Genomic DNA, 25,909 nt, shown 5'->3' on the forward strand with positions numbered 1-25,909 from the left:
CATTCTATATGGTCAGGCTAGGATATCGTAGTTCAGTTCAGTTCATTTCAGTTGCTCAGTAGTATCCAACTCTTTGCCATCCCATGGACTGCAGCACACTAGACTTCCCTGTAGTATTACTTGGGAAAAATATTTTCAGGTCTCAATTCAATGCAGGTCTTTCATTTTGAAAAGTCATCTTTCCAAAAGTGATAGTGTTTTGTATGCACAGAGCCTGTTTTGGGGAGGCATTAAGTTGTTGATTTGGAGAAGGCAATGACACCCCATTCCAGCACTCTTGCCTGGAAAATCCCATGGATGGAGGAGCCTGGTGGGCTGCAGTCCATGGGGTCGTGAAGAGTCGGATATGACTGAGCGACTTCCCTTTCACTTTCCCGCATTGGAGAAGGAAATGGCAACCCCCTCCAATGTTCTTGCCTGGAGAATCCCAGGGACGTTGGAGCCTGGTGGGCTGCCGTCTATGGGGTCGCACAGAGCCGGACACGACTGAGCGACTTACCAGCAGCAGCAGTAAGTTGTTGATCACTGGGCAGGTTGTAGGTCCTGTTTTCTGCTATTGTTTTATTGTTTGGGGGCACATTCTGGAAAGAAGTTGTCTTAGTGGCCAAAGACCATGTTTCTGGGGTTATTAACTCATGGAGCTCACTAGCCAGGATGTAAGTCTCTTGCCACCACAGTTTGATTATTTTGGGCCATGTCTCATGCTTCTGCTGCATGGTTTTGTTGCTAAGCAAGTTAGCTTGGTGAAACGAGATGCCAGTCCAGGTTCAATGCACGATATTGGACGCTTGGGGCTAATGCACTGGGACGACCCAGAGGGATGGTATGGGGAGGGAGGAGGGAGGAGGGTTCAGGATGGGGCACACATGTATACCTGTGGTGGATTCATTTTGATATTTGGCAAAACTGATACAATTATGTAAAGTTTAAAAATTAAATAAAATTAAAAAAAAAAAAAAGAAATCCAAGCTGGCTTTGATGCTAAGCATTTGTTTTGCTTTATGTGTCAAGCAAGCCTGCATGTTTCAGAATTTTCCCATTATTTTCTTGAGTGTCATTAGTCTTATTGTGGTCTCCCAAAACCCCATAAAGTTTCTTCTCTATCTACAGTTCCCTAATGAAGTTTCAAGCTAACTGTTTGAACATTCTGTTCTCTTATTCTGTCCCTACCACCTCGGGGCACTCCTAGGCCCCAAGTGCAGGCTGCAGTGCCCTCAGCGATCCTGACACCCCTCCAGAAAATGAGATGCAGCTCTGAGAGCCAGGAGTCTAGGCCCCTAGTTCTGCTGTCATTTTCTGCCTCCCCCTTGTTCTGGGCTATCCCCTGCCAAGTGCTGCAGTCCTACCTGCCTGGATAGGGCCCTCAACCTCCCTTCCCCCACCGACTCCATCCTACTGTTGCTTTGCCTCTAGAATCACCACCCTAGGGAGTAACTGGTTAGAGTTAGGGTGACCTAGACATCTGGCAAGTCTTCAATCAGGAGGAAGAAGGAGGGGGCCTCTTTTGTTTAGGTCTAGATGTCATTGAATCTGTCTAGCCAAGCACAGAAAGAGACAAAGAGGTCTCATAGAGAGGGTAGACTATTCCAGTGTAAGCAGGGGTCTGACTCCAGAGTGGAGGGAGGACAGACATACTGGAACTCCAGGTGGGATCTCGGCTGCTGGAGGCTGGGTCCCCAAGGCTTCTCGTCAGTCTGGGGCCTCTGAGGATCATCCAGGCTGTGGTCTTCCTCCAGAAGCCAGGGAGGGTCATTTTCCAACATTTCTAGTGACTCTTTGGGTGCAGATTCATTCCAAAGGGCCCCAGGAAAGCCCTGGGGAGCAGATGCTTTGCAGTCACAGAAGGAATTCTGCCACTAGAGAGGGAATGAGCTCTTCCCATGACGAAATGAGCTCAGTGGCTGCACCAGCCTGTGCAACACAAAAACAGGTAGATATGTCCCCCAGGTTGACTACGCCTGGGTCCTGGGAGTTGTCCTGGCCAAACCTGACACTGGGCAAGAAGAACACGTCTTCATGCAGATGAGCCCCTAGTGCTTCGGTGTTCAGTGAGTCCCCTGCACAAACAGACTCTGTGGAGCTGGGGGTGGATAGAGGCCTGTCCCCTGCCTCACTAGAAAAAACTTTTTACTGATACTCCTTGATTTTAGATCATTTGAAGACAGTGGTCCCTCCTGCATCCTTAGATCTCCTGGATGCTGAGTTCCCATGGAAACATCCCAAGCTTAGACTTCTGCTTTTTCCTGTTTCCCTGAGTCCCTATGAAGTCAGCTAGCTCTTCCTAATGTTCACTGGGGCACATTCGTCCATCTTCCCCCAAGTAGGCCTTCCAGTTCCTCCTTCGTGGAGCATGGCAGAGCCCTGCCTTGGCTTTCTCACACTCACCAGGCTGGAAAGGAAACCAGGGGTGAATTTCGACTTCTCTCTGAAAGTTATTTGAAGTACTGGTGGAAAGTGCCAGCATCCTCATGGTTGTTACTTAATCAGGGACTGGATGATTCTCTTCGTTGCTAATCTTGAGCTTCTGCAGCTGTTTGGCCAAGGTGATTGCCGGAAGTCAAAGTGCCCTTAAGGCACATTCCAGCTTAACCCTATTTTAGGGGTTTTAACTCTATTTAAGGGACACCCACATCTCTGGCTGCTGATGGGGATGGTGGGAATTTGGTGAATGCCATATCCAGGAAGTTAACAAACTGTAGAGTAGCTTTCAGGGAAGGCCTCCTTCTTGCCTTCCATATAGAATTGTTGGGGCATCACAATGCCAGGCGTGGAGAGGTTCCATTTGTCTGTGTTCTGAGACCTCAACAGAACCAGTGTGTCAGCCGGCCCAGAAGGGGCTTCAACCCAGACCCTTTGATGCAGGATTTGCACCTCCCCAGGGAGAAAGTCCGTGTGGCTACCTGTTCTTAATGCAGAGCAAAGGAAAAACTGAATTGTATTTGTGGGCTTAAAGTTGAGCTCCCATCAGAATCTCTGTAAGTGAGAGCCTTAAGGGAGGGAGAGGGGTTGGGGTTGGGCGGGAGGGCGGTTTCAAAGGCGCTTTGGATTTCTTGTTCACTGGCACTGAGGGAAGGTCAGGTTACCCAGCTACATTGGGAAGGAGCCTTTGAAGGTCATGTTGAGGGTACAGGTCGCTGGACAGAGCCCAGGCTGGGATGTGCAGAGGACCCCTGAGCCTCCGGTTTACAGCCATTTGCTGACACAGATTTATGTCCTTGGCCCACGTTTATTTCCCTTCAGGAGAGCCCACGACCCTAAGCCATAAGTGGCTTTCAGGCAAAACAATGCCTGTCCAAGGTTTGGCCAGCCAAAACAGTTCCATCCTCTCCTAAAACACATTCGTAAATGTAATAGCCTAGCTTCACAAAGGAAATGCCCTTTTGCCTCCAGGGAGGAAGGAAGTCTGGATCTTGGGTTTGTCTTGGGTTTAAGGGATCCACTGGTCCCTTTTTAGCCACTCCCTCTTCTGACAATTTCACAAGCCTAGGCTAAGATAAGTCTTTGAATTCCTCCAAACAAAGCACACTTTCTTGGGTACTTTCATGGTTTTGTTACAAATGTCTGGTCCCTCTGTTCTCCTGGCCAGCTCCTAGGTGTATTTTTTTTTTTTCCTCTAATTTTATTTTATTTTTAAACTTTACATAATTGTATTAGTTTTGCCAAATATCAAAATGAATCCGCCACAGGTATACATGTGTTCCCCATTCCTAGGTGTATTTTGATCTGACCAGTTCCAGGGAATTCTTCACTCTCAAAATCTGGAGGACCCATCATCCCTCCATTACACCTCTGTTCCTCTGTGAACGGGAACATGTTTCACTGTCTGACAGTGTAGAAGTGACAGTGTGATACTCAGGAATCTTACTTTGTTTCTTTGTTTTCTGGGGTGACATCACCATCCACACAAAGCTGTCTGAATGTGAACATTTGGTTGATTTTGATGTGGCCCAAACTCCCCCAACGAATGTACCTTCAGGTTAGTTTTCTTCTTTTATATTTTTAAATATTTTGGTAACCTATTGTGAACAGACAGGATCCCATCAGTTGTATGTAGTGAGAAAGTAAAAAAACAAAAACAAAAACAAAAACCACTCAGCCTTAGCTGGATGGAAATCTAGTAGTAAGATAGCACTTTATCTGGAAATGGAAATTTCAGCCAGAATCGGAAAACTGTGTCCTGGAAGGAGAAGAGGGTCTGAGGACTGAGCACACTGCTCCACGCTGGAGCATTGGGCTCTGACAGATGTACCTGCTGGGGTCTTCATGGGACAGTCCATGCAGGCCACGATCCTGTGGAGAATTTTCTTTGCCTTTCCATTCACGTTGGCAATTGTATACTTTGCTTTTCCGTCTACATGCAGTTTTACCTTTATCCCAGACAGTTTGGTTGCTTCTCTGATTTTCTCCACTTGTACAGATCATTACAACATTTCCTAACTAGATAAAATTTGACAGGGTAGGGGCAGTGAGGGATGGGTTAGGGTGGGGTGAGATTTAGGGGATGGGGCCACACAGAACAGCATCTGGTGTCATAGATCCCTGAAGGGGATAGAACTCATGCCCCTGCTGTGAAAGAATACAGTCCTCCACACTGAAATTCAGGGAAGTTCCTGGAATTGATTTAATGAAAGACATCTAATTAGGAGGAATTTTTGGGTGACATTTTACATTTTAGTTTGAGACCAGTGATTATAGTTCATATTATTTTACAGTTTTGTGATTTGACTAGCCTAAAGGATTTTGGGGGTTTCTTTTTGTATTAAAAGCTAAAGACTTTTTTAATCCCATGGGATACAAAAAAAAAAAAAAAAATCTGTAGAATATTTGAAAGAGTGGAGGTTTTGTTCTGAATGTGAGTGCTTTGGTCCACTGAACCAAATGGTAATAACATTTGTAGAAGAGACACCCAGTGAAAGTGACTTTTTTATGTAGTGACCTAACAGCACTCATTGTGTGAGTTATTGGTTGGAGTTTAGAGACAGGCTGTGTTGGGCTAAACTCCTGATTCCTGTTTTCAGCCCTTGAGTAATAATCAGAAGCTTTCTCTGAAGAGAGTGGGGTCAGCTGTCAGACTCCTAGGTATCTACCGGCCAGTAGGGCTGGGATTAAATGCAGCAGCCAGGAGATACGGGATGGAGCAAGAGGTCACCTTGTCCCTGTGTTGCTGCCTGGAGAGATGCTTGTCCATGTGCTGGTGGGACAAAAGCTGTGACTTTGTGGCCAGAGGATGTCTCTGACCCTGCCTTGGTTCCCTGAGGGTGGAGGGACAGCAGGGTCTCCCCGGTTCCTTGACCAGAGAAGGAAACGCCACCCCCCACTCCCATGCCCTTGCTCTCTGACGTCCTCCCAGGACTCATTCCAGAGGAGGTTCTTCAGGATGAACGTCCAGGCCCCACCCCGACTCCTGGAGCTGGGCGCACAGTGCCTGCTGCGCAATGAGGCCTTGGCCATCATGGCTCTGGAGGAGCTGCCCATCGAGCTCTTTCCACCACTGTTTATGGAGGCCTTTGCTGGAAGGCACACAGAGGCCCTGAAGGCGATGGTGCAGGCCTGGCCCTTCCCCTGCCTCCCACTGGGGGCCCTGATGCAAGACCACCAGCCTCATCTGGACACCTTCCAGGCAGCACTCGATGGTCTGGATGTCCTGCTTGCTCAGGAGGTCCGCCCCAGGTAAGGTCAACCTGGCAGACTGGTGAGGCCTGGGGGTGTAAGCAAGGTGCAGACAGGGCAGGTGGATGAGGACTCATATGGAAACAAGCAATTGGATGTATAGGACTGGTTGAGGGGGAGAGGGCAGAAAAAGCATGTGGGCCACCCCCCATTATCCCTTAAAGTGGGAACCAAGGGGGACCTAGAAGCCAGAGGAGCTGTGGTACGTGGAGTGCAGAGAACTCATGGGGTCCTGGTGCCCATTGGCCTCTGCATGGCTCAGCCTTTCCCCTGCGGCCTCACAGGCGGTGGAAGCTGCAGGTGCTGGACTTGCGCCGGAAAACCCACCAGGACTTCTGGACCCTGTGGTCCGGGATGAAGGTCAGTGTTTGCTCACTGCTGGAGCCTGAGCCAGCCCAACCAATGCAGAAGAGGTGCAGGGTGGAGGCGCAGGCGGGGCTGAAGCCAGAGCAGGCCCCTGTGGAGGTGCTGGTCGACCTGTGCATCAAGGAGGACACTCTGGATGAGACCCTCAGCTACCTGCTGAAGAAGGCCAAGAAGAGGGGGAAGCTGCTGCACATCCGCTGCCAGAAGCTGAGGATCTTCACCATGCCCATGAAGAGCATCAGGAAGATCCTGAAGGTGGTGCAGCTGGACTCCATTCAGGACCTGGAGGTCAACTGCATCTGGAAGCTGGCCACGCTGAGCAGGTTCCTGCCGCACCTGGGCCGGATGGGCAACCTGCGCCGGCTGCTGCTGTCTCGCATCCACATATTGCCACATACCACCCCGGACCAGGAGAACTGCGTCAACCAGCTCAGTGCACAGTTCCTGAACCTGCCCCACCTGCAGGAGCTCTACCTGGACTCCATCTCCTTCCTCGAGGGCCGCCTGCACCAGGTGCTCAGGTGAGGTGTGGCGCCAGCTCTGCAGCAAAACCTGGCCTCTTTCATTTCTTTACCATCGGGGTGTCTATTTGTGCCTGCTGGGGACATGGCCAGTGTGCACAGGCCACTTGGAAGTCCTCACGGTATGGCCGCTCTGTCCCCGGGCTTCTTGTCAGGTCACCTCCCTGGTTAGGGTCAGAGGCGTGGCCTAGGTTAGATGCTGCCAAATGGGACTTGTGCTGGGAGTCCGCATAGTGGGGGTCAGGTGTGATGCCCTTGGGAATTCTTTCCGAGAGAGTGATGTCTTAGCTGAGACGATGACAGAGAATGACAAAGAATTGTAGGTGATGATGGATGAATTGTCGGTGATGATGGATGGTTTGTGGCCCCCGGATATCTGGGGGATATGCACCCAGGGATCGTCTGTAACTGCTGGGACCCACCAGCCCATGTCTACTGCATCCAGCCTGCTGTTGAATTCAACTAGCCGTGTCCTGTACAAACATCTTAATTCCTGTGAACAAAATACTAGTAAGCTGAAATAGGCAAATAATCTTTGTTTACAGTTTGTTTCCCACATTAAAAATAGTTCATCATTTTGTGCAGGGGGAGGTCATAACCATATGAGCATGACCTTCCCCCTGGAAGAACCCCTGCCTTCCTGTCAAGGAGGTGAGAGGCCAGCTCCAAGCCAGTGAGATCCCCTGTGTTCCTGTGAAAGGGGCCTCTCCTCCCCATATCCCTCTGCCCCTGACACTAACTGCTCTGTCTTTCCCCAGGTGCCTGAACACCCCTCTGGAGACCCTGTCGATCACCAATTGCCTGATTTCGGAGTCAGACCTGACATACCTGTCGCAGTGCCCGAGCGTCAGCCTGCTGAAGGACCTTGGCCTCAGCGGGGTCAACCTGACCAGCCTCAACTTGGAGTCCCTGCAGGTCCTGATTGAGAGGACCTCAGCCACCCTGCAGGAACTGGACCTGGATGAGTGCGGCATCATGGACTCTCAGTTCAGTGCCCTCTTACCCTCCCTGAGCGGCTGCTCCCAGCTCACCACCTTCAGCTTCTGTGGCAACCCTATCTCTATGGCTGTGCTGGAGAGCCTGCTGCACCACACCATGGGGCTGAGTAAGCTGAGCCACGTGCTGTACCCTGCACCCCTGGAGAGCTATGAGGATGTGCATGGCACCCTGCACCTGGGCCTTCTGGCTCAGCTGCATGCCCGGCTCAAGCAGCTTCTGTGCAAGTCTGGGCGGTCCAGCATGTTCTGGGTCAGCGCCAGCCCCTGTCCACACTGCGGTGACCAGATCCTCTATGACACCGAGCCCATCCTGTGCCCCTGCTACTTGCCCGACTAGCCCAGCTCATGAGTGGCAGGCTGAGAATGAACACAACAGTTTCAGACAATTTTTCAGTGTAAGCAGGAGAAAGTGATTTAGAGTGGGCAGTGGGGGAGGGCTTGGTGGGATTTTTGGAGAGATATGTTCCTACACAGTTAGAAATGTGAATCTGATTTTTGGAGGGGGAATTTTGGGCTTGGTAGGGTGATGGGGTCATTACCCCTCTGTTGGATTGTTACAAAGAAATAAAGGGAACTTCAATGTCAATCATTTGGTGTCCTCTGTGACCTGTGACCATGATTCTCCCCTTGAAATTCATGACTCTCCTGTTAGTGGTTCTATAAAACGGCCTGAGCATGAGTGGGGCCTAGATGCTCTCTGATAGGCCAGGATCAGCTAAAGGAGTTCAGGGCACCATCTTTCCACTCCCTGTGGTTCTCATTTCCAGGGCATCCACCTCCTCACTTATTTCTGAGGCTGTTCAATCTGTCATCATATACAAGGTGCATCCTCAGGGCCTGGACTGAACTAAGTGTCCAGGAGTGAGCACCGCTGGTGGGAATCTTCTTCCAAGGAACCCCTACTACTAACCCCACCCAGCCACTGGGGTTTTCCTCAGTGGATCCAGCAGATGCAAAACCTCCATCTCGGGCCATGGGCAGTGCCAAGATGGGTTCACTGTACAACGTCAGGCCCGGAGTCCTGGGGCATATTCACCAGCAGACCATCTGGAGCCTTTGGGACACACCAGCCCGTGCCCACCTTCCCACTGCTCAGCTGGATCTGATTCTTTGGGAATCAATGGACTGTAGCCTCCCAGCGTTCTCTGCCCATGGAATTCTACAGGTGGGAATACTGCAGTGGGTAGTCATTCTCTTTTCCAGGAGATCGTCCTAACCCAGGCAGATTTTTTACCATCTGAGCTGCCAGGGAAGCCTCCAGTTTCTAAGAGAAAACCCAACATCCTTGAATCCATTGTCTAAGTGTGCTTTTATGCCACTAATATTACCACAGGTTTTATTTTGTTTTTATATTAATAAAAACTTTCACACACAATTATTTGTTCAAAGGCTGATGGAAATCCATTCCCAATTGTCAAAAAAAGTCACTTCTGAGTTGAGTATTTCAGTGTTGATTCATCTGTACCTTTTTTTTAAAAATCTTAATCCTTACGTTTTTACCTTAAGCCACATGGTAAAGATAAAATTTCCTCCAAATCCTGGTTATCTGCCAATTTGACAGCATTAAGGCTTTTAACAAATTCTCTTTACCCATCAGACCTCTTTGCTTAGACCTAGTCCTCTGAGATTCAGAGATATTTAGTAACTAAAACAAAATAATGATAATCAGATCAGCCCTTCAGAGTGGAGGGCTCCAACTACACCACTTTTTCTGGCCAGTGGAGCTGAAACCAGCATGGACCAGCCAAAGTTTAATCTAGGAATGTCCTAGAAATTAGTATCATTTTGATTTGAGCTTTCCTGGTAGCTCAGATGGTAAAGAACCCACCAGCAATGCAGTAGACTCAGGCTTAGTCCCTGAATCGGGAAGATCCTCTGGAGAAGGGAGTGGTTACCCACTCCAGTATTCTTTACTGGATAATTCCATAGAGGAGCCTATGGAATTGTTGGGCTACAGTACATGGAGTCACAAAGAATCAGACAGGACTGACTAACACTTTCACTTTACCTTTAATAATGTGGGTAAGCAGGTGGTGCAAGTTGTCATTGAGTTTTGCAATGTGTCATGGTCCATTAAGGTTCAGTCCCTCTCTGTACCACCCTTGCATTTAACCTGTGAAACCATCCTTTTACGATTTCTTACTAAGCGAATTAGAACTGAGAGCAGAAGTAGCAAGAAGCCAGACGCTCTGGACTGATGAGGTGAGGATCAAGGAGGAGAGTGAAATAGCCGGCTTAAACCAAGTATTAAAAAAAACTAAGTTTGTGGCATCTGGTCCCTTACTCCATGGCAAATAAAAGGGGAAAAGGTGGAAGTACTGACAGATTTCCTCTTCCTGGCCTGTGCAATCACTGCAATGGTGATTGAAACCATGAAATCAAAAGACAGTTGCTTCTTGTCAGGAAAGCTGTGAAAAACTTAGTGTGTGGAAAAGCAGAGACATTACTCTGCTGACAAAGGTCTCTATAGTCAAGGCTATGGTCTTCCTAGTGGTCATGTACGATTGTGAGAGATGGACCACAAAGAAGGCAGAGTGCCACAGATTTTTGCCTTCGAGTTGTGGTGCTGGTGAAGACTCCTGAGTGTCCCTTGGACAAGAAGGAGATCAAACCAGTCAATCTTAAGGGAAATCAACCCTGAATACTTGTTAGAAGGAATGATGCTGAAGCTGAAGGTCCACTATATTGATCATCTGATGGCAACAGCTGACTCACTGGGAAAGTCTCTGATTCTGGGCAAGATTGAGGGCAGAAGGAGAAGAGGGTGATAGAGAATGAGATGGATGGATGGCATCACCAATGCAATAGACATGAACTTGGGCAAACTTCAGGAGATGGTAATGGACAGCAAGACCTGGCATGTTGCAGTTCATGGGGTTTCAGATACAACTGGGCAAATGAACAACAACAATCTCTTGATATAAAGATGTCCCAGGGAGAGTAGAAGAGGAAAAGGTTTGTGAGAACAATGGAAATGCCTGGCTCTCCCCTAGAGATGGATAAAATCGGAACAGGCTGGCCACCTGGATTAGTGCCCTCTTGAAAGGTGTGCTTTCTGGCCACCTTGTAGAGTCCACTTCTCATACAGCCCTTATCTGTAGGGCTGATCTCCTACTGGGTACCAGGTGCTCAGTTGGTGTGAGGTGCCCAGCCCTGTTGGTGGACACTCAGGCTGATCACATGTCTCTCCATGGTCACAAGCCTCGGGGAGCTTCCTCCCTGACCACAGCAATGGACCTGCACTGGAGTTGACCCTGCAGTTGTCCATGGAAGGAAAAGTGGGAATAGGTCATGTCTGTCTTTCTTTTTTTGTTTTGTTTGTTGGCCAGCCTATGAAGCTTGCAGCTTCTAACCCCAACTAAGGATAGAATCTATGCACTCATCAGTGAAAGTACAGAGTCCTCACCATTGCAGAACTACCAGAGAGTTCCTAGTAGGTCATTTCTTGAGCCTGACAGATGGCCCAGAAATCTGATGTTGGCTTCTGAAAGGCAGCTTCTATGCGTCAGGCTTTGATGAAGTCACCAAACATTCCTCTCTCCCTGAACTCTGGGAGCCCTGTGATCATGGCCCATATCGTAGAAACTTCTGGAGGTAGAGGGAAATGAAGGATGACATACCCCCTCCACTCATATTCCTCTTCTGGCTACAGACTCAAATGCCTTTCAATAAATTCACCTGCTCTCAACCCATCTACAGAAATCATGCTGTCCTCATTCCTGGAAACCTTACCTGCAGAAGAGATTGAACTCATGTCCTCTGCTTTTTCCTAACCTAACGTATGAAGGCTTTTTGGTACATCTGGTGATAAGCTTCATTGTATTCTGCTTGACAGCTCTGGGGTTTTATTCCTTTTTTTTTTTTTTTTTTCATTAAAAGACATACTCCCTTTCACATCCAGGATGGTTTGAGCACAGGCCTCACTCTGTTTTCAAGGTTCTGTCCCTCACAGTCTAGAAGAGAAGTAAAAGATGTTGGGGCCAGAAAGAGAGTTGGGTGGAGACCTTTAGCAGCAATGGTCTGCAAGAAGTGTTTCACAGGAGCAGGCTTCCTCCTGGAAAATCTGGGTGGGTGGGCATTTGTTGATGGGTGGGAGTCACGTGGGAGCTGAGTCATCACCTGTGTACATCCTGCCTGTCCTTGAGGTGAGCCCTCTCTAGGGACTCCCGATCTAAAGAATGTGTTAGGGTACTAAGGTCGCCACCAGAAATACCTCAGATTTAAACAACAGAAAACTGTTTTCTCCCAGTTTTGGAGGCCCGAAGCCCAGAATCAAGGTGTTGACAGTGTGGTGTCTCTGGAGGTCTCTTTCCTTGATGCATAGACAGCTGCATTCTTGTGTCCTCCTGTCCCTTTATGTCCAAGCATCCTTGATGTCTTTTGTGTCCTAATTTCCTTTTTTTTTTTTTTTTTTTTGTTGCTAGCTGTGATGCTTCCCTTCTGGGTCTTAGTTTCCAGACCACGATGCGTCAACTCTTCACATGAGGTGGCCAAAGTACTGGAGTTTCAACTTTAGCATCATTCCTTCCAGAGAAATCCCAGGGCTGATCTCCCTCTGGTCTTAGCAGTCTTAAACTTTCCTTGCTTTTCATGACTTTTGACAATTTTCAGGAGTCCTTCAGGGACAGGTATTTTGCAGAATGACTCTCAATATGGGTTTGGTATGTTTCTCCTGGTTGCACAGGGGTTTATATATTTTTAGAACTATACCTCCAAGGCAATATATCTTTCTCATTACTTCCCATCAAGGATTCATACTATCAATATGACTTACCACTAGTTCCTCTGCTATAAAGTTATCTCTTTCCCCCTGACATATTCTGTCCTTTGGAAACAAGTCACTAAACCCAGCCTATACCTGGAGAGGGGCATGGACTCTCAAATTGAGGAAAATATCTAAGAGATTCACAAATTATTGAGTATAAAATTAATTGAAACACATTTATAAGGAAGATCTGGTTCCTCAAGCAATAGCTTTTAATTTTAAATTAATTAAATAAAAGTAAATTTTAATAGGTTTCCCAGGTGGTGATAGTGATAAGGAACCTGCCTCCCAATACAGGAGACATAAAAAATATGGGCTCAATCCCTGGGTCGGGAATATCCCCTGGAATGGGAAATGGCAACCCACCCCAGTATTATTGCCTACAGAATCCCATGGACTTAGAAGAGCCTGACGGGCTACAGTCCGTGGGGTCACAAAGAGTTGGACAGGACTGAGAATGTTCAAACTACGGCACAGTTGGACTCATCAGACATGCTAGTAAAGTAATGCTCAAAATCTCCCAAGCCAGGCTTCAGCAATACATGAACCGTGAACTTCCTGATGTTCAAGCTGGTTTTAGAAAAGGCAGAGGAACCAGAGATCAGATGCCAACATCTGCTGGATCATAGAGAAAGCAAGAGAGTCCCATAAAAACATCCATTTCTGCTTTATTGACTACGCCAAAGCTTTTGACTTTGTGGATCACAATAAATTGTGGAAAATTCTGAAAGAGAAGGGAATACCAGACCACTTAACCTGCCTCTTAAGAAACTTGTATGCAGGTCAGGAAGCAACAGTTAGAGCTGGGCATGGAACAACAGACTGGTTCCAAATAGGAAAAGGAGTATGTCAAGGCTGTCTATTGTCACTCTGCTTATTTAACTTATATGCAGAGTACATCATGAGACACACTGGTCTGGAAGAAACACAAGCTGGAACCAAGACTGTCAGGAGAAATATCAATAACCTCAGATACGCAGATGACACCACCCTTAAGGCAGAAAGTGAAGAGGAACTAAAAAGCCTTTTGATGAAATTGAAAGTGAAGAGTGAAAATGTTGGCTTAAAGCTCAACATTCAGAAAATGAAGATCATGGCATCCAATCTCATCACTTGATAGGAAATAGATGGGGAAACAGTGGAAGCAGTGTCAGACTTTATTTTTTGGGGCTCCAAAATCACTGCAGATGATGACTGCAGCCATGAAATTAAAAGACGCTTAATCCTTGGAAGGAAAGTTATGACCAACCCATATAGCTTGTTCAAAAGCAGAGACATTACTTTGCCGACAAAGGTCCATCTAGTCAAGGCTATGGTTTTTCCTGTGGTCTTGTATGGATGTGAGATTTGGACTGTGAAGAAGGCTGAGGGCTGAAGAACTGATGCTTCTGAACTGTGGTGTTGGAGAAGACTCTTGAGAGTCCCTTGGATTGCAAGGAGATCCAACCAGTCCATTCTGAAGGAGATCAGCCCTGGGATTTCTTTGGAAGGAATGGTGCTAAAGCTGAAACTCCAGTACTTTGACCACCTCATGCAAAGTGTTGACTCATTGGAAAAGACTCTGATGCTGGGAGGGATTGGGGGCAGGAGCAGAAGGGGATGACAGAGGATGAGATGGCTGGATGGCATCACTGACTCGATGGACGTGAGTCTGGGTGAACTCTGGGAGTTGGTGATGGACACGGAGGCCTGGCATGTTGTGATTCATGGGGTCACAAAGAGTTGAATGCAACTGAACTGACCTGAACTGCAGTGACTGAGCACACACAAGGATTTAATACCTCTGTCACATTAGCTACATTTTAATATCTCTGAAGTGGCATATTAGACAAGGAGAGAGAAAACTTTTTCATTGAGAATTCCCTAATGATCTGGTAGTTAGGGCTTTGTGTTTGCAATGGAGGGGCAGAAATTCAATCCCTGGTTGAAGATCTATGATTCCTTAAGCCTTACAGGAAACAAACAAAAATTCCTACAAGATGAACACCCCGACTGAAAAATCAGATAAAGTATATAAATACATTACCTCACAGAAGAGAAAAATATGCATTTATATATGTGAAAACCTGATCATCCTTATTAGGGAATACATGTAACAATGATTTAAAAAATTTATATTGCTACCAAAATGTCTGTGAATAGCATTTACTTAGATCATTGTTTGCCAAGCTTTCTTCTTTTCAAATGTAGTGCACATTAACATATGAAACTGCTTTAGCTCTGTCTCAAAAAGTTTGCTATTTTCAATATCATTCCTTTTTTCATAACAATTTCACTTAGGAGCTACAAGTTATTTAGGTTCAGAAGCAGGAATCAGTTCAGTTTAGTTCAGTCACTCAGTCATGTCCAACTCTTTGCAACCCCATGAATCGCAGCATGCCAGGCCTCCCTGTCCATCGCCAACTCCCGGAGTTCACTCAGACTCACGTCCATCGAGTCAGTGATGCCAGCCAACCATCTCATCCTCTGTCATCCCCTTCTGCTCCTGCCCCCAATTCCTCCCAGTGTCAGAGTCTTTTCCAATGAGTCAACTCTTCGCATGACCTCATGCCAAAGTACTGGAGTTTCAGCTTTAGCACCATTCCTTCCAAAGAAATCCCAAGGCTGATCTCCTTTAGAATGGACTAGTTGGATCTCCTTAAAGTCCAAGGGACTCTCAAGAGTCTTCTCCAACACTACAGTTCAAAAGCATCAATTCTTCAGCGCTCAGCTTTCTTCACAGTCCAACTCTTACATCCATACATGACCACAGGAAAAACCATAGCCTTGACTAGATGGACCTTTGTTGGCAAAGTAATGTCTCTGCTTTTGAATATGCTATCTAGGTTGGTTATAACTTTCCTTCCAAGGAGTAAGTGTCTTTTAATTTCATGGCTATTTTGTATCTGTCAGTAACAAATCTGCCTGCAATGCAGGAGACCCAGGTTTGAACGCTGGGTCAGGAAAATACTATGGAGAAGGAAATGCCAAGCCATTGTGGTATTCTTGCCTGGGAAAACCCATGGACAGTGGAGACTGGTGGGCTAGAGTGTGTGGGGTTGCAAGAGTCAAATACCACTTAGCAACTTTACCACTACCACATGGATTATCAGAAAATCTCATATCCATATATACAGATATAGCTATCTTAGAGAAATTACTGTGAAACACATACACATGTTCATAGGCAGCTTATTCAAAAAGGCAAAATTAAAGCCTCAAATTTCAGGCACAGTAAATGGACATATAAGACTATGCCCATTCATCCAAGGGAATTCTACCCAGTAATGAAAAGGAATGTTCCACAGCTACATGTAATAAGAATGCATCTCACTTATTTGAAAGAAAACAAAGACCAGGGGAACAGAAATTCTGTTGTGTGATTCTATCTATTTAAAATTTGAAACAAAGGAAAATGAATACCTGGTGCTAGAGTTCAGAGAAATGGTTACTTTGGGGATCAGAGAGAAGCCAGGTAGGAACATGGAGATTTCAAAGCTACTTGATGGTGGAGAGATGAAGCCAGTACAATCTCAGTTACAGTAAATCCAGACTTTATTTTTTAGGGCTCCAAAATAACTGTGGACTGCTACTGAGGCCCTGAAATTAAAAGACACTCTTTGGAAGAAAAGCTGTGACAAATGTAGATAGAATCTTAAAAGACAGAGACATTACTGTGCCAACTAATGTCCATAAAGTCAAAGCTATAGTTTTCCCAGGAGTCAGATACAGATGGAAGAGCTGGACTGAAGGCTGAATGCTGAATTGATCTGTTTGAACTGTGGTCCTGGAGAATGGAGAAGACTCTGGAGAGTCCCTTGGACTGCAAGGAGATCCAACCAGTCAATCCTAAGGGAAATCAACCCTGAATGTTCAGTGGAAGAACTGATGCTGAAGCTCCAACAATTTGGTCACCTGATGGGAAGAGTCAAATTATTGGTAAAAACCCTGATGCTGGGAAATATTGAAGGAAGGAGCACAAAACATGACAGAGGACAAGATGGTTGGATGGCATCAGCAACCCAATGGAATGCGTTTGAGCAAGCTTCAGGAGACGGTGATGGACAGGGAAGCCTGGTGTACTGAAGTTTATAGGGTCACAGGGAGTGACTGAGCAACTGAACAAAAGCCAAGCAGGGTCTTTATGTACAGCTGGCTGAACCTCAATAGGGCTGTTTTGAATTTCTGGAGGTGGGTAGAACATAGTTTTTAGCCAGATCCCTTGCTGCAACACATCTGGAGTAGTTTGTGTTGGTAGTCAATCTTCTTTGTAGTTTTTCTGGGTGGCACTCGGGAGTCAGTGTTCCTCACAATGATGGATGCTGTCTCTCTTAGGGAAATCAACTCAGTCTCAGCTGAACTGAAGTTTGGATCATGACCTCTGTTTCAGTAGGCAACCCTTGCAATTGTTCTGGCTTTTTGAATGGCTGATGATTATTGGTTTGATGCTCTGTATTTTCCTTTGGCTTCAATAACTGTAGTAGGCACTTGGAACATGGAAAGACCCTCTTGTTCCAGTGCCTCCAAGTGTGATTTACGAAGGATATCACCAGTTTGAAAAATTTGAGGCAAAACAGACAAAGCAAATTGTTTGTGTTTCCATGCCATGTTCTAAAATTTGCCTCTGTATCAGCAAAGGCTGAAGATCTGTAATTGCAAATGTGGCATTCATAAGGTGTTTTGCCAGGTTTGTGACTGTCCTTCATGTGTTGTAAGAGAACCTGATGTGTTTCGAAGGACAATTCACAGATTTTACAGACCGTGGAGGGCTCCCCAGAAGTGTGGACACTTTCAATGTGATACGCAGCTGGAATGGGCTGGGAAACTGGCGGTTGCAGTGCTGGCCAGTAGTGTGGATTTCCTAGCTGTCACCCTTCTGCTTCTCAAACTCCAGATGGTTCCTCACCTGGGTCATAAACTTGACATTTTTTAGAACTCTCAAGCAGCTGAGGCTTGTGAGTCACACAGCTCAGCTGAGGGTTGTGAGTCACTCAGCTCAGCTGAGGCTGTGTGAGTCTTCTGTTCTGGCTGCCTATCTCTTGTATGCTGTCCACAGTAAAAGTCATCAAGTAGCATGATCAGATTTCATTTCATGGGACCAACAATCTTGCTCTGACTTGCTAGAGTCAAAAAGTCTGTTTTCTCCAGCCCTTCCAAACTACATGTGCTGTCTGGATCCATAAGACTGAAGCATGTCTGGTCATTTACGTGAATCTGTGAAAATGGTGTCTCACCATAAACATGGCTTGGTGAGGTCAAGAGACCTTCCAAGGTCATAATCATATTATTTGTAGAATAGACTCCTGGAGGGGCCATGGTGAATTCAGGTCCCCCTGGGATTCCATTTCTGAGTCTGGTCACTCTGTTCAAATGTTAGAAATGACTGGCTTTGAACTTGAATCCAGGTGTCACTCTCTGTGGTTTTAGTTAACCCTGAGGGTTGTTCTCTGAAAATATTAAATGGAAAATTCCAGAGAGAAATAACTCATAAATTGTAAATTGCATGTCATTTTGAGGAGTGTGATTGGAATCTCACACCATCCTGCTTCCTCCTGCCCAAAATGTGAATCGTTCCTTAGTCCTGCACATCCCACTCGGTTGTTACTTGTTTACCACAATGACTGTTGAGATGTCACAGAGCTGTGACCAAATCACCCTTATTTTACTCAATAATGAACCCAAAGCATATTAGAGTGATGCTGGCCATTTAGACATGCTAGAGGGAATCCATTAAGTGCTACATTTAAGTGAAAATATCAAAGTTCTCAATTTGATTAAAAAGAGAACAGTTGCATGCTGAGGTTGCTAAGATCTGTGGTGAATGTGAAGAAGAGAAAAGAAATCTGTATTAGTTTTGCTGTTAAACCTCAAACTGCAAAAGGTATGGCCACAGAGTGCAGTAAGTGCTTGCTGCTGCTGCTGCTTCTGCTGCTAAGTCACTTCAGTCATGTCCGACTCTGTGCGACCCCATGGACTGTAGCCCACCAGGGTCCTCTGTCCCTAGGATTTTCCAGGCAAGAACACTGGAGTGGGTTGCCATTTCCTTCTCCAATGCATGGAAGTGAATAGTGAAAGTGAAGTCACTTCAGTTGTGTCCGACTCTGTGCGACCCCATGGACTGTAGCCCACCAGGGTCCTCTGTCCATGGGATTTTCCAGGCAAGACTACTGGAGTGGGGTGCCATTGCCTTTAGGGTGAAAAACATCAGTAAATTAGTACAGTAATATATTTTACATGGAAACTTTCACAAAACTTCTATAAAAGTATACTGTTATAATTGTTCTATGTTATTATTATACTTTCCCTGGTGACTTAGATGGTAAATTGTCTGCCTACAATTCAGGAGACCCGGCTTCAATCCCTGGGTTGGGAAGATCCTTCACAACAGGAAATGGCAACCGACTCCAGAATTCGTGCCTGGGAAATCCCATGGACAGAGGAGAGTAGTAAGGTGCAGTCCAAGGGGTTGTAAAGAGTCGGAAATGACTGAGCAACTTCACTTTCACTTTCCTGTCATTATTAGTTGCCAATCTCTTACTGTACTTTTATAAAATAAACTGCATCACAGGTATGTTTGTATAGCAAAAACACTGTGTATATAGGGTTTGATACTACGTGAGGTTACAGATATCCACTGGGGGTCTTGGAACTTACTCTGTGCAGATGAGTGGTGATGATTCTATTTCTTTCAAAAGACAAAATTAGTACTTGATTGAATCATTGGCTGAAACATTGAGATAACTATTAACACCCTTTTTTTATACATAAGGAAACATCTCAAACTCAGTTAAGTGACATGACATTTTTAAACTTTCTTCCCCAGCCCCCACTTTTGCCTTGTCTCCCCATGATGGCCCAGTGCTCCTGTCACTCTACAGGAGAGCTGGTAGGTGCCATTTTGCTATAGTTCTCCAATAGCACTCAGAAATGCTGAACAACATAAAATGTCTAAAAGAGCCCTCATCTGTCCCTTGGGGCTGCCCCTCACGCCCTCCTCTCTGTGAGTCCAGAAGGCATCGGACTCTATTCATGGATCAAAAATATATAAAAAAACAAATCCAGAAAGTTCTAATAACAAAACTTGAACCTGCCTCATGCTGGAAAATATATATATATAAACGTAATATATATATATATATATTTGTGTACTTGAAACTATTTACAGAGCACTGACATTGTATTAAGTATTATAAGGAATCTGGGGATAATTTAAAGCATGTGGGAGCACCCCCTTAAGTTACATGCAAAGACTACACCATTTTATATAAGAGACTCGCACTGCCATGCATTTTGGTATCTGTGGGTGCAGGGTTCCTGGACCCAATCTCCCAAGGGCACCGAGGAGAGAGGACGGGGCCTTCTCAGGACTTCTGCTGCTCTCCCTGCCTAGGATGCTGTCTCAAGTACCATCACCCAGCTCCTGATCTGTCACGGTCCACAGTTTGTCTGCCAAGCTTGCCCGACCATGATGTCAGAAATTACAGCCTTCTCCCACTCACATGCCATATTCAACTCCAGAGCTATTGGGTTGCTATATTTTTGTTTCTAGAACAACATGTGGCATCTGTCAGTGTTATATGTCTGCTACAAAAATAAACAGTAACTCTTAATAATACAATCATTTGTCTGTATCACAGGCTCGACCCACTAATTCCTGGATCCCCAGGTACTTACACTTGATCTTAGCCAAAAGGCTGAGAAGCAGTTTTCCCTAGCATTTCATGAAATCCAAATCTTAATGACTTAAAACTATCACACAAGGGAGAGTGTCAGCCAGTATGTAGCTGGATGATGTCAGGACCAGTTGTAGTCATTGAAACAAAAGATATGTAACACAATTTCTCTCCATATAATACATTTTTCGATAGCTTCCATGCCATTAACAGGTTTCGCTGACATTTACGACCATTCTAAAGTTTACATTTGACCATTTCTGATACCAGATCACATTTCATCAGTAGCATACCATAGTTTGCTTGGCTAAATGGTGGCTCTAGCAGTAAAGGACCCTCCTGCCAATGCAGAAGACTTAAGAGACACAGGTTCAATCTCTGGGTCAGGAAGACCCCCTGGAGGAGGGCATGACAACCCACTCCAGTATTCCTGCTTGAAGAATCCTGTGGACAGAGGAGACTGCTGAGCTACAGTCCATAGAGTTGGAAGAGTCAAACATGACTGAAGCAACAGCACATACACACATTCATATGTATATAAATATATATTTTATAGTGGTGTGAAAAATAATGCTTCGGGCCTTCCTGGTGATCCAGTACTTAAGACTCCTCACTCCAAGCCAGGGGGCATGGCTTCAATCCCTGGGCAGGGACCTATGACCCCACATGCCACAGATAAGATTTGATCAGTCACTCAGTTGTGTCCAACTCCTTGCGACCCCATGAATTGCAGCATGCCAGGCCTCCCTGTCCATCACCAACTCCTGGAGTTCACCCAGACTCATGTCCATCGAGTCAATGATGCCATCCAGCCATCTCATCCTCTGTCGTCCCCTTCTCCTCCTGCCCCCCAATCCCTCCCAGCATCAGAGTCTTTTCCAATGAGTCAACTCTTCGCATGAGGTGGCCAAAGTACTGGAGTTTCAGCCTTAGCATCATTCCTTCCAAATAAATCCCAGGGCTGATCTCCTTCAGAATGGACTGGTTGGATCTCCTTGCAGTCCAAGGGACTCTCAAGAGTCTTCTTCAACACCACAGTTCAAAAGCATCAATTCTTCAGCCCTCAGCCTTCTTCACAGTCCAACTCTTACATGCATACATGATCACAGGGAAAACCATAGCCTTGACTAGACGACCTCTGTTGGCAAAGTAATGTCTCTGCTTTTTTTTTTTTTCTCTAATTTTATTTTATTTTTAAACTTTACATAATTGTATTAGTTTTGCCAAATATCAAAATGAATCCGCCACAGGTATACATGTGCTCCCCATCCCGAACCCTCCTCCCTCCTCCCTCCCCATACCATCCCTCTGGGCCGTCCCAGTGCACCAGCCCCCAGCATCCAGCATCATGCATCGAACCTGGACTGGCAACTCGTTTCCTACATGATATTTTACATGTTTCATTGCCATTCTCCCAAATCTTCCCACCCTCTCCCTCTCCCACAGAGTCCATAAGACTGTTCTATACATCAGTGTCTCTTTTGCTGTCTCGTACACCGGGTTATTGTTACCATCTTTCTAAATTCCATATATATGCGTTAGTATACTGTATTTATGTTTTTCCTTCTGGCTTACTTCACTCTGTATAATAGGCTCCAGTTTCATCCACCTAATTAGAACTGATTCAAATGTATTCTTTTTAATGGCTGAGTAATACTCCATTGTGTATATGTACCACAGCTTTCTTATCCATTCATCTGCTGATGGACATCTAGGTTGCTTCCATGTCTTGGCTATTATAAACAGTGCTGCGATGAACATTGGGGTACACGTGTCTCTTTCCCTTCTGGTATGGTACTGGCACAAAGACAGAAATATTGATCAATGGAATAAAATAGAAAGCCCAGAGATAAATCCACGCACATATGGACACCTTATCTTCGACAAAGGAGGCAAGAATATACAATGGATTAAAGACAATCTCTTTAACAAGTGGTGCTGGGAAATCTGGTCAACCACTTGTAAAAGAATGAAACTGGACCACTTTCTAACACCATACACAAAAATAAACTCAAAATGGATTAAAGATCTAAACGTAAGACCAGAAACTATAAAACTCCTAGAGGAGAACATAGGCAAAACACTCTCCGACATACATCACAGCAGGATCCTCTATGACCCACCTCCCAGAATATTGGAAATAAAAGCAAAAATAAACAAATGGGACCTAATTAACCTTAAAAGCTTCTGCACATCAAAGGAAACTATTAGCAAGGTGAAAAGACAGCCTTCAGAATGGGAGAAAATAATAGCAAATGAAGCAACCGACAAACAACTAATCTCAAAAATATACAAGCAACTCCTACAGCTCAACTCCAGAAAAATAAACGACCCAATCAAAAAATGGGCCAAAGAACTAAATAGACATTTCTCCAAAAAAGACATACAGATGGCTAACAAACACATGAAAAGATGCTCAACATCACTCATTATCAGAGAAATGCAAATCAAAACCACTATGAGGTACCATTTCACACCAGTCAGAATGGCTGCGATCCAAAAGTCTACAAATAATAAATGCTGGAGAGGGTGTGGAGAAAAGGGAACCCTTTTACACTGTTGGTGGGAATGCAAACTAGTACAGCCACTATGGAGAACAGTGTGGAGATTCCTTAAAAAACTGGAAATAGAACTGCCTTATGATCCAGCAACCCCACTGCTGGGCATACACACTGAGGAAACCAGAAGGGAAAGAGACACGTGTCTCTGCTTTTGAATATGCTATCTAGGTTGGTCGTAACTTTGCTTCCAAGGAGTAAGCATCTTTTAATTTCATGGCTGCAGTCACCATCTGTAGTGATTTTGGAGCCCAGAAAAATAAAGTCTGACATTGTTTCCACTGTTTCCCCATCTATTTCCCATGAAGTGGTGAGACTGGATGCCATGATCTTCGTTTTCTGAATGTTGAGCTTTAAGCCAAATTTTTCACTCTCCACTTTCACTTTCATCAAGAGGCTTTTGAGTTCCTCTTCACTTTCTGCCATAAGGGTGGTGTCATCTGCATATCTGAGGTTATTGATATTTCTCCCAGCAATCTTGATTCCAGCTTGTGTTTGGCAAAAACAAACAAACAAAACACCAAATAATGTTGTAGATTACAGGTGATGTCTTCTTAGATTTAATGAAGATTCTATTTTTCATAAGCAGAATCCAGCCTACTAAATTCGTGTAGCAAGCCACTAATGCTATGCTAGCTGCCTTATATAGGCAAATGGTTTAGAAAGGGATTGACAAATTGGCATGCCTCCTGTTTGTTTTTTTCTCCCAACCAGCAAGCTAAGAATGATTTTTATGTTTTAGTTTTTTTTTTTTTTAACTTTTAAAAATACGTTTAATATTTTTACTTTTTAATTTTATTTGGGGGAAACAAAGGAACATTTTGTGACATGTAAAAATTATATGATGTCTAAATTTCAGTGTCACAAATAAAGTTTTTTTGGAACACAACTGCGATCATTTGCCACTGCACAAGGTTGTTTCACACTGCTAATGGCAAAGACCGAATGGACCTTAATTCCTGGTTACTTTCTAGCCCTTTATAGAGAAATTTTGCAGACTCATGACTTCAGAGAACAAAATGAAGTATTCCAAACCCCATGGCTCACCAGCTGCTGATGTCCAGTTGACTCAGTGAGGCTAAACATATCCCATTCTGAGCCCCAGTGGCGGGTGAAGCTGGAGTGTTTTTGTCTTCACGTCCCAGAGAGATTTCTCTGGAAATACCAGCACCACTTCCTGTGTCCAGTGTCCATGAACCCCTACAGTGAGGCTGTTTCAGGAGATTCCAAATCTTTTAAAGCCCATTCTAACCCAATCCATAGTATCCAACCCGGGCTCCAAACAGGTTTCTGAAACAGTTTTCCCCCATCGAGTCTTTCAACTAGAAATCTTTCTACCAAGTTGCTAGAGAGAGGAAAGAATGTGGATGGGGCTTCAGGGCTTCACCCAGGGGCTATTGTCCAGGTCTCAGGGTGGTGAGAGTCTCCACTTCTCTCTCTGGCATCCAGAGGCCCACCACTTTATCTCCAATTTATCTGCAATTGTAGTTATTTGGGGTTCAATAGCTTAAGGGCAGGGGAAGGCGGTCTACACAGCTATTCCGACAGAGCTCAGGCTGATATCAGGAACCTAAAAAGGCAGGGGTCCTCTTCCAATGCCAGAAAATTCACCAGCTGCAAACAGCAAACCCCTGTATTCTTCCAGGGGCAAGGGGGATAGGTTGGGGGGGCAGAGCGGGCAAGGTGGGAGGGCAGGAAGCAAGCTTACTCCCAAGTGATCTGCACTTGAAGATTCAGCACCTGCTGGATTCCTGGGGTCCTCATCATGGATTTCATGCTGAACTCCAGGAGCTTGATCTAGGCAAGGGCTCATGCTTTCTAAAACCATGTCGGGGTGCTAGGTCACACCCTGGTCCCCCTCCTTCTCCCTTCCTTCCTCACTCCCCCTCTTCTCTCTCCTTCCCCTTTGCACCACTTAGATTATATCTCAAGCTTTCCCTCCCACTGCCTTTACAGCCTTATGCACACAGATTCTTAGGAGGAGGGAGGGTTTTAGAGAAGAAATATGTGTATTTCCATTTCTTATAAGGTAACAGTCACTGAATTAGAAAAAAAATGAAGTTCAATAATGAACGTGATCTCAAGCGCTATAAACAGATATAACATCAAAAATACCGTTCTTATCAAATCAACATGTGTTCACCTTAAATTTATAAAATATATGTCCATTACATCTCAATGAAACAGGAAAAAAAAAAAAACCTGACCATTAGAAAGAGATCATTTTATACTCTTTTAAGATGGTTGATGGTGAGTGCTGTGTCTAGTTGCTCAGTTGTGTCTGACTCTTTGTGACCCCATGGACTGTAGCCAACCAGGCTCCTCTATCCATGGAATTCTCCAGGCAAAAATACTGAAGTGGGTTGCCATGTCTTTCTGCAATGCTGGTGAGTATGAAAACCCAAGGCTAGGGAATGCCCTGGTGGTCCAGTGGTTGAGAATCTGCCTTCCAAGGCAGGGAGCATGGATTTGATCCATGATTGGGGAAATAAGATCCGACAACACAGAGGGCAGTAGAACCCACAAAGGATGCTGCATGCCACAACTAATACCCAAGGCACCCAAATAAGTAAATAAAAATAAATATTTGAAAAAACTCTATGTTATTTACATTCTTCTGGATATATTTGAAAGCATGATATTAACAGTTTTATTTATTTATGGAAGCACCACGAGACTTCCTTCAGGATCTTAGTTTCCTGTCCAGGGACTGACCCAGGTCACCAGAGTGAAAGCATTGAGCACCAAGCACTGGTTTCCCAGAGAATTCCTAGTTTTATTTACTTAAAGGGTTTATTCTTATTGTATGCAAAAGCTGCATCCTTTGCAGTGTTTACACTTACAACAAAAACATTTTGGGTGTCAATTATAAAATGTTTGCAAAAACTTAAGGGAAAGAAAGGAAAATTTTGACTACTTGTTTATGCTTCTAGGCTTCCCTGATGGCTCAGACAGTAAAAAATCTGCTTGCAGTACAGGAGACCAAGGTTTGATCCCTGGGTCAGGAAGACATCCTGGAGAAGGGAAAGGCTAGCCACTCCAGTATTCTTGCCTGGAGAATTCCATGTACAGAGGAGCCTGTAGAGCTATTATCCATGGGTTTGCAAAGAGCCGAACACAACTGGCCAACTAACACGTTCATTTTCATATGCTTCTAGAAATTGCTCAAATTTCAGAATCACCTGGGACATTGTTAAACATAGAGATTCCAGGGCTGCATATCACATCTCAGAAACTCAGATTGCCAGAGGAGAGGGCCTGGGAATCTGAAAGTTCAGTGTTTGCCGCACTTGATTCTGTAGTGAAGTGAATCCCAGGGTGTAAAATCCTCCAATACTTTGGGAAAGATTGATCTCTGGTGTCGCAGAGGTGTAGAATC

The 25,909-nt window shown here is 45.2% G+C and overlaps 1 protein-coding gene and 1 pseudogene across 2 annotated transcripts; one reads left to right on the forward strand and one right to left on the reverse strand.

The window, feature by feature from the left end:
• The first annotated feature begins 2,801 nt into the window (after positions 1 to 2,801).
• On the forward strand, positions 2,802 to 8,141 carry LOC132344504 (melanoma antigen preferentially expressed in tumors). Of its 2 annotated transcripts, XM_059884132.1 has the most exons (5): positions 2,802 to 2,975; positions 3,910 to 3,976; positions 5,351 to 5,670; positions 5,955 to 6,557; positions 7,316 to 8,141. In XM_059884132.1, the coding sequence occupies exons 2-5, from the start codon at positions 3,941 to 3,943 to the stop codon at positions 7,890 to 7,892; spliced, it is 1,536 nt and encodes a 511-aa protein (XP_059740115.1). In that variant the 5' UTR covers positions 2,802 to 2,975; positions 3,910 to 3,940; the 3' UTR covers positions 7,893 to 8,141. The 2 variants fall into 2 exon arrangements, with proteins under 2 accessions (XP_059740115.1, XP_059740116.1); XM_059884133.1 differs by lacking the exon at positions 3,910 to 3,976.
• Positions 8,142 to 16,508: 8,367 nt separating this feature from the next.
• Positions 16,509 to 24,294, reverse strand: LOC132344449 (zinc finger protein 280A-like; annotated as a pseudogene).
• Positions 24,295 to 25,909: the final 1,615 nt, after the last annotated feature.

The sequence above is a fragment of the Bos taurus genome, chromosome Y (assembly GCF_002263795.3).
Source record: "Bos taurus isolate L1 Dominette 01449 registration number 42190680 breed Hereford chromosome Y, ARS-UCD2.0, whole genome shotgun sequence".
In the NCBI taxonomy this organism is placed as follows: domain Eukaryota; kingdom Metazoa; phylum Chordata; class Mammalia; order Artiodactyla; family Bovidae; genus Bos; species Bos taurus.

Bases quoted from the DNA above. Each gene is read 5' to 3' on its own strand.
- LOC132344504 (XM_059884132.1), top strand. From the start codon at position 3,941: ATGTGGCCCAAACTCCCCCAACGAATGTACCTTCAG. The intron at 5,671-5,954 runs GTAAGGTCAACC...GCGGCCTCACAG, and splicing joins GCTCAGGAGGTCCGCCCCAG to GCGGTGGAAGCTGCAGGTGC. The intron at 6,558-7,315 runs GTGAGGTGTGGC...GTCTTTCCCCAG, and splicing joins CGCCTGCACCAGGTGCTCAG to GTGCCTGAACACCCCTCTGG.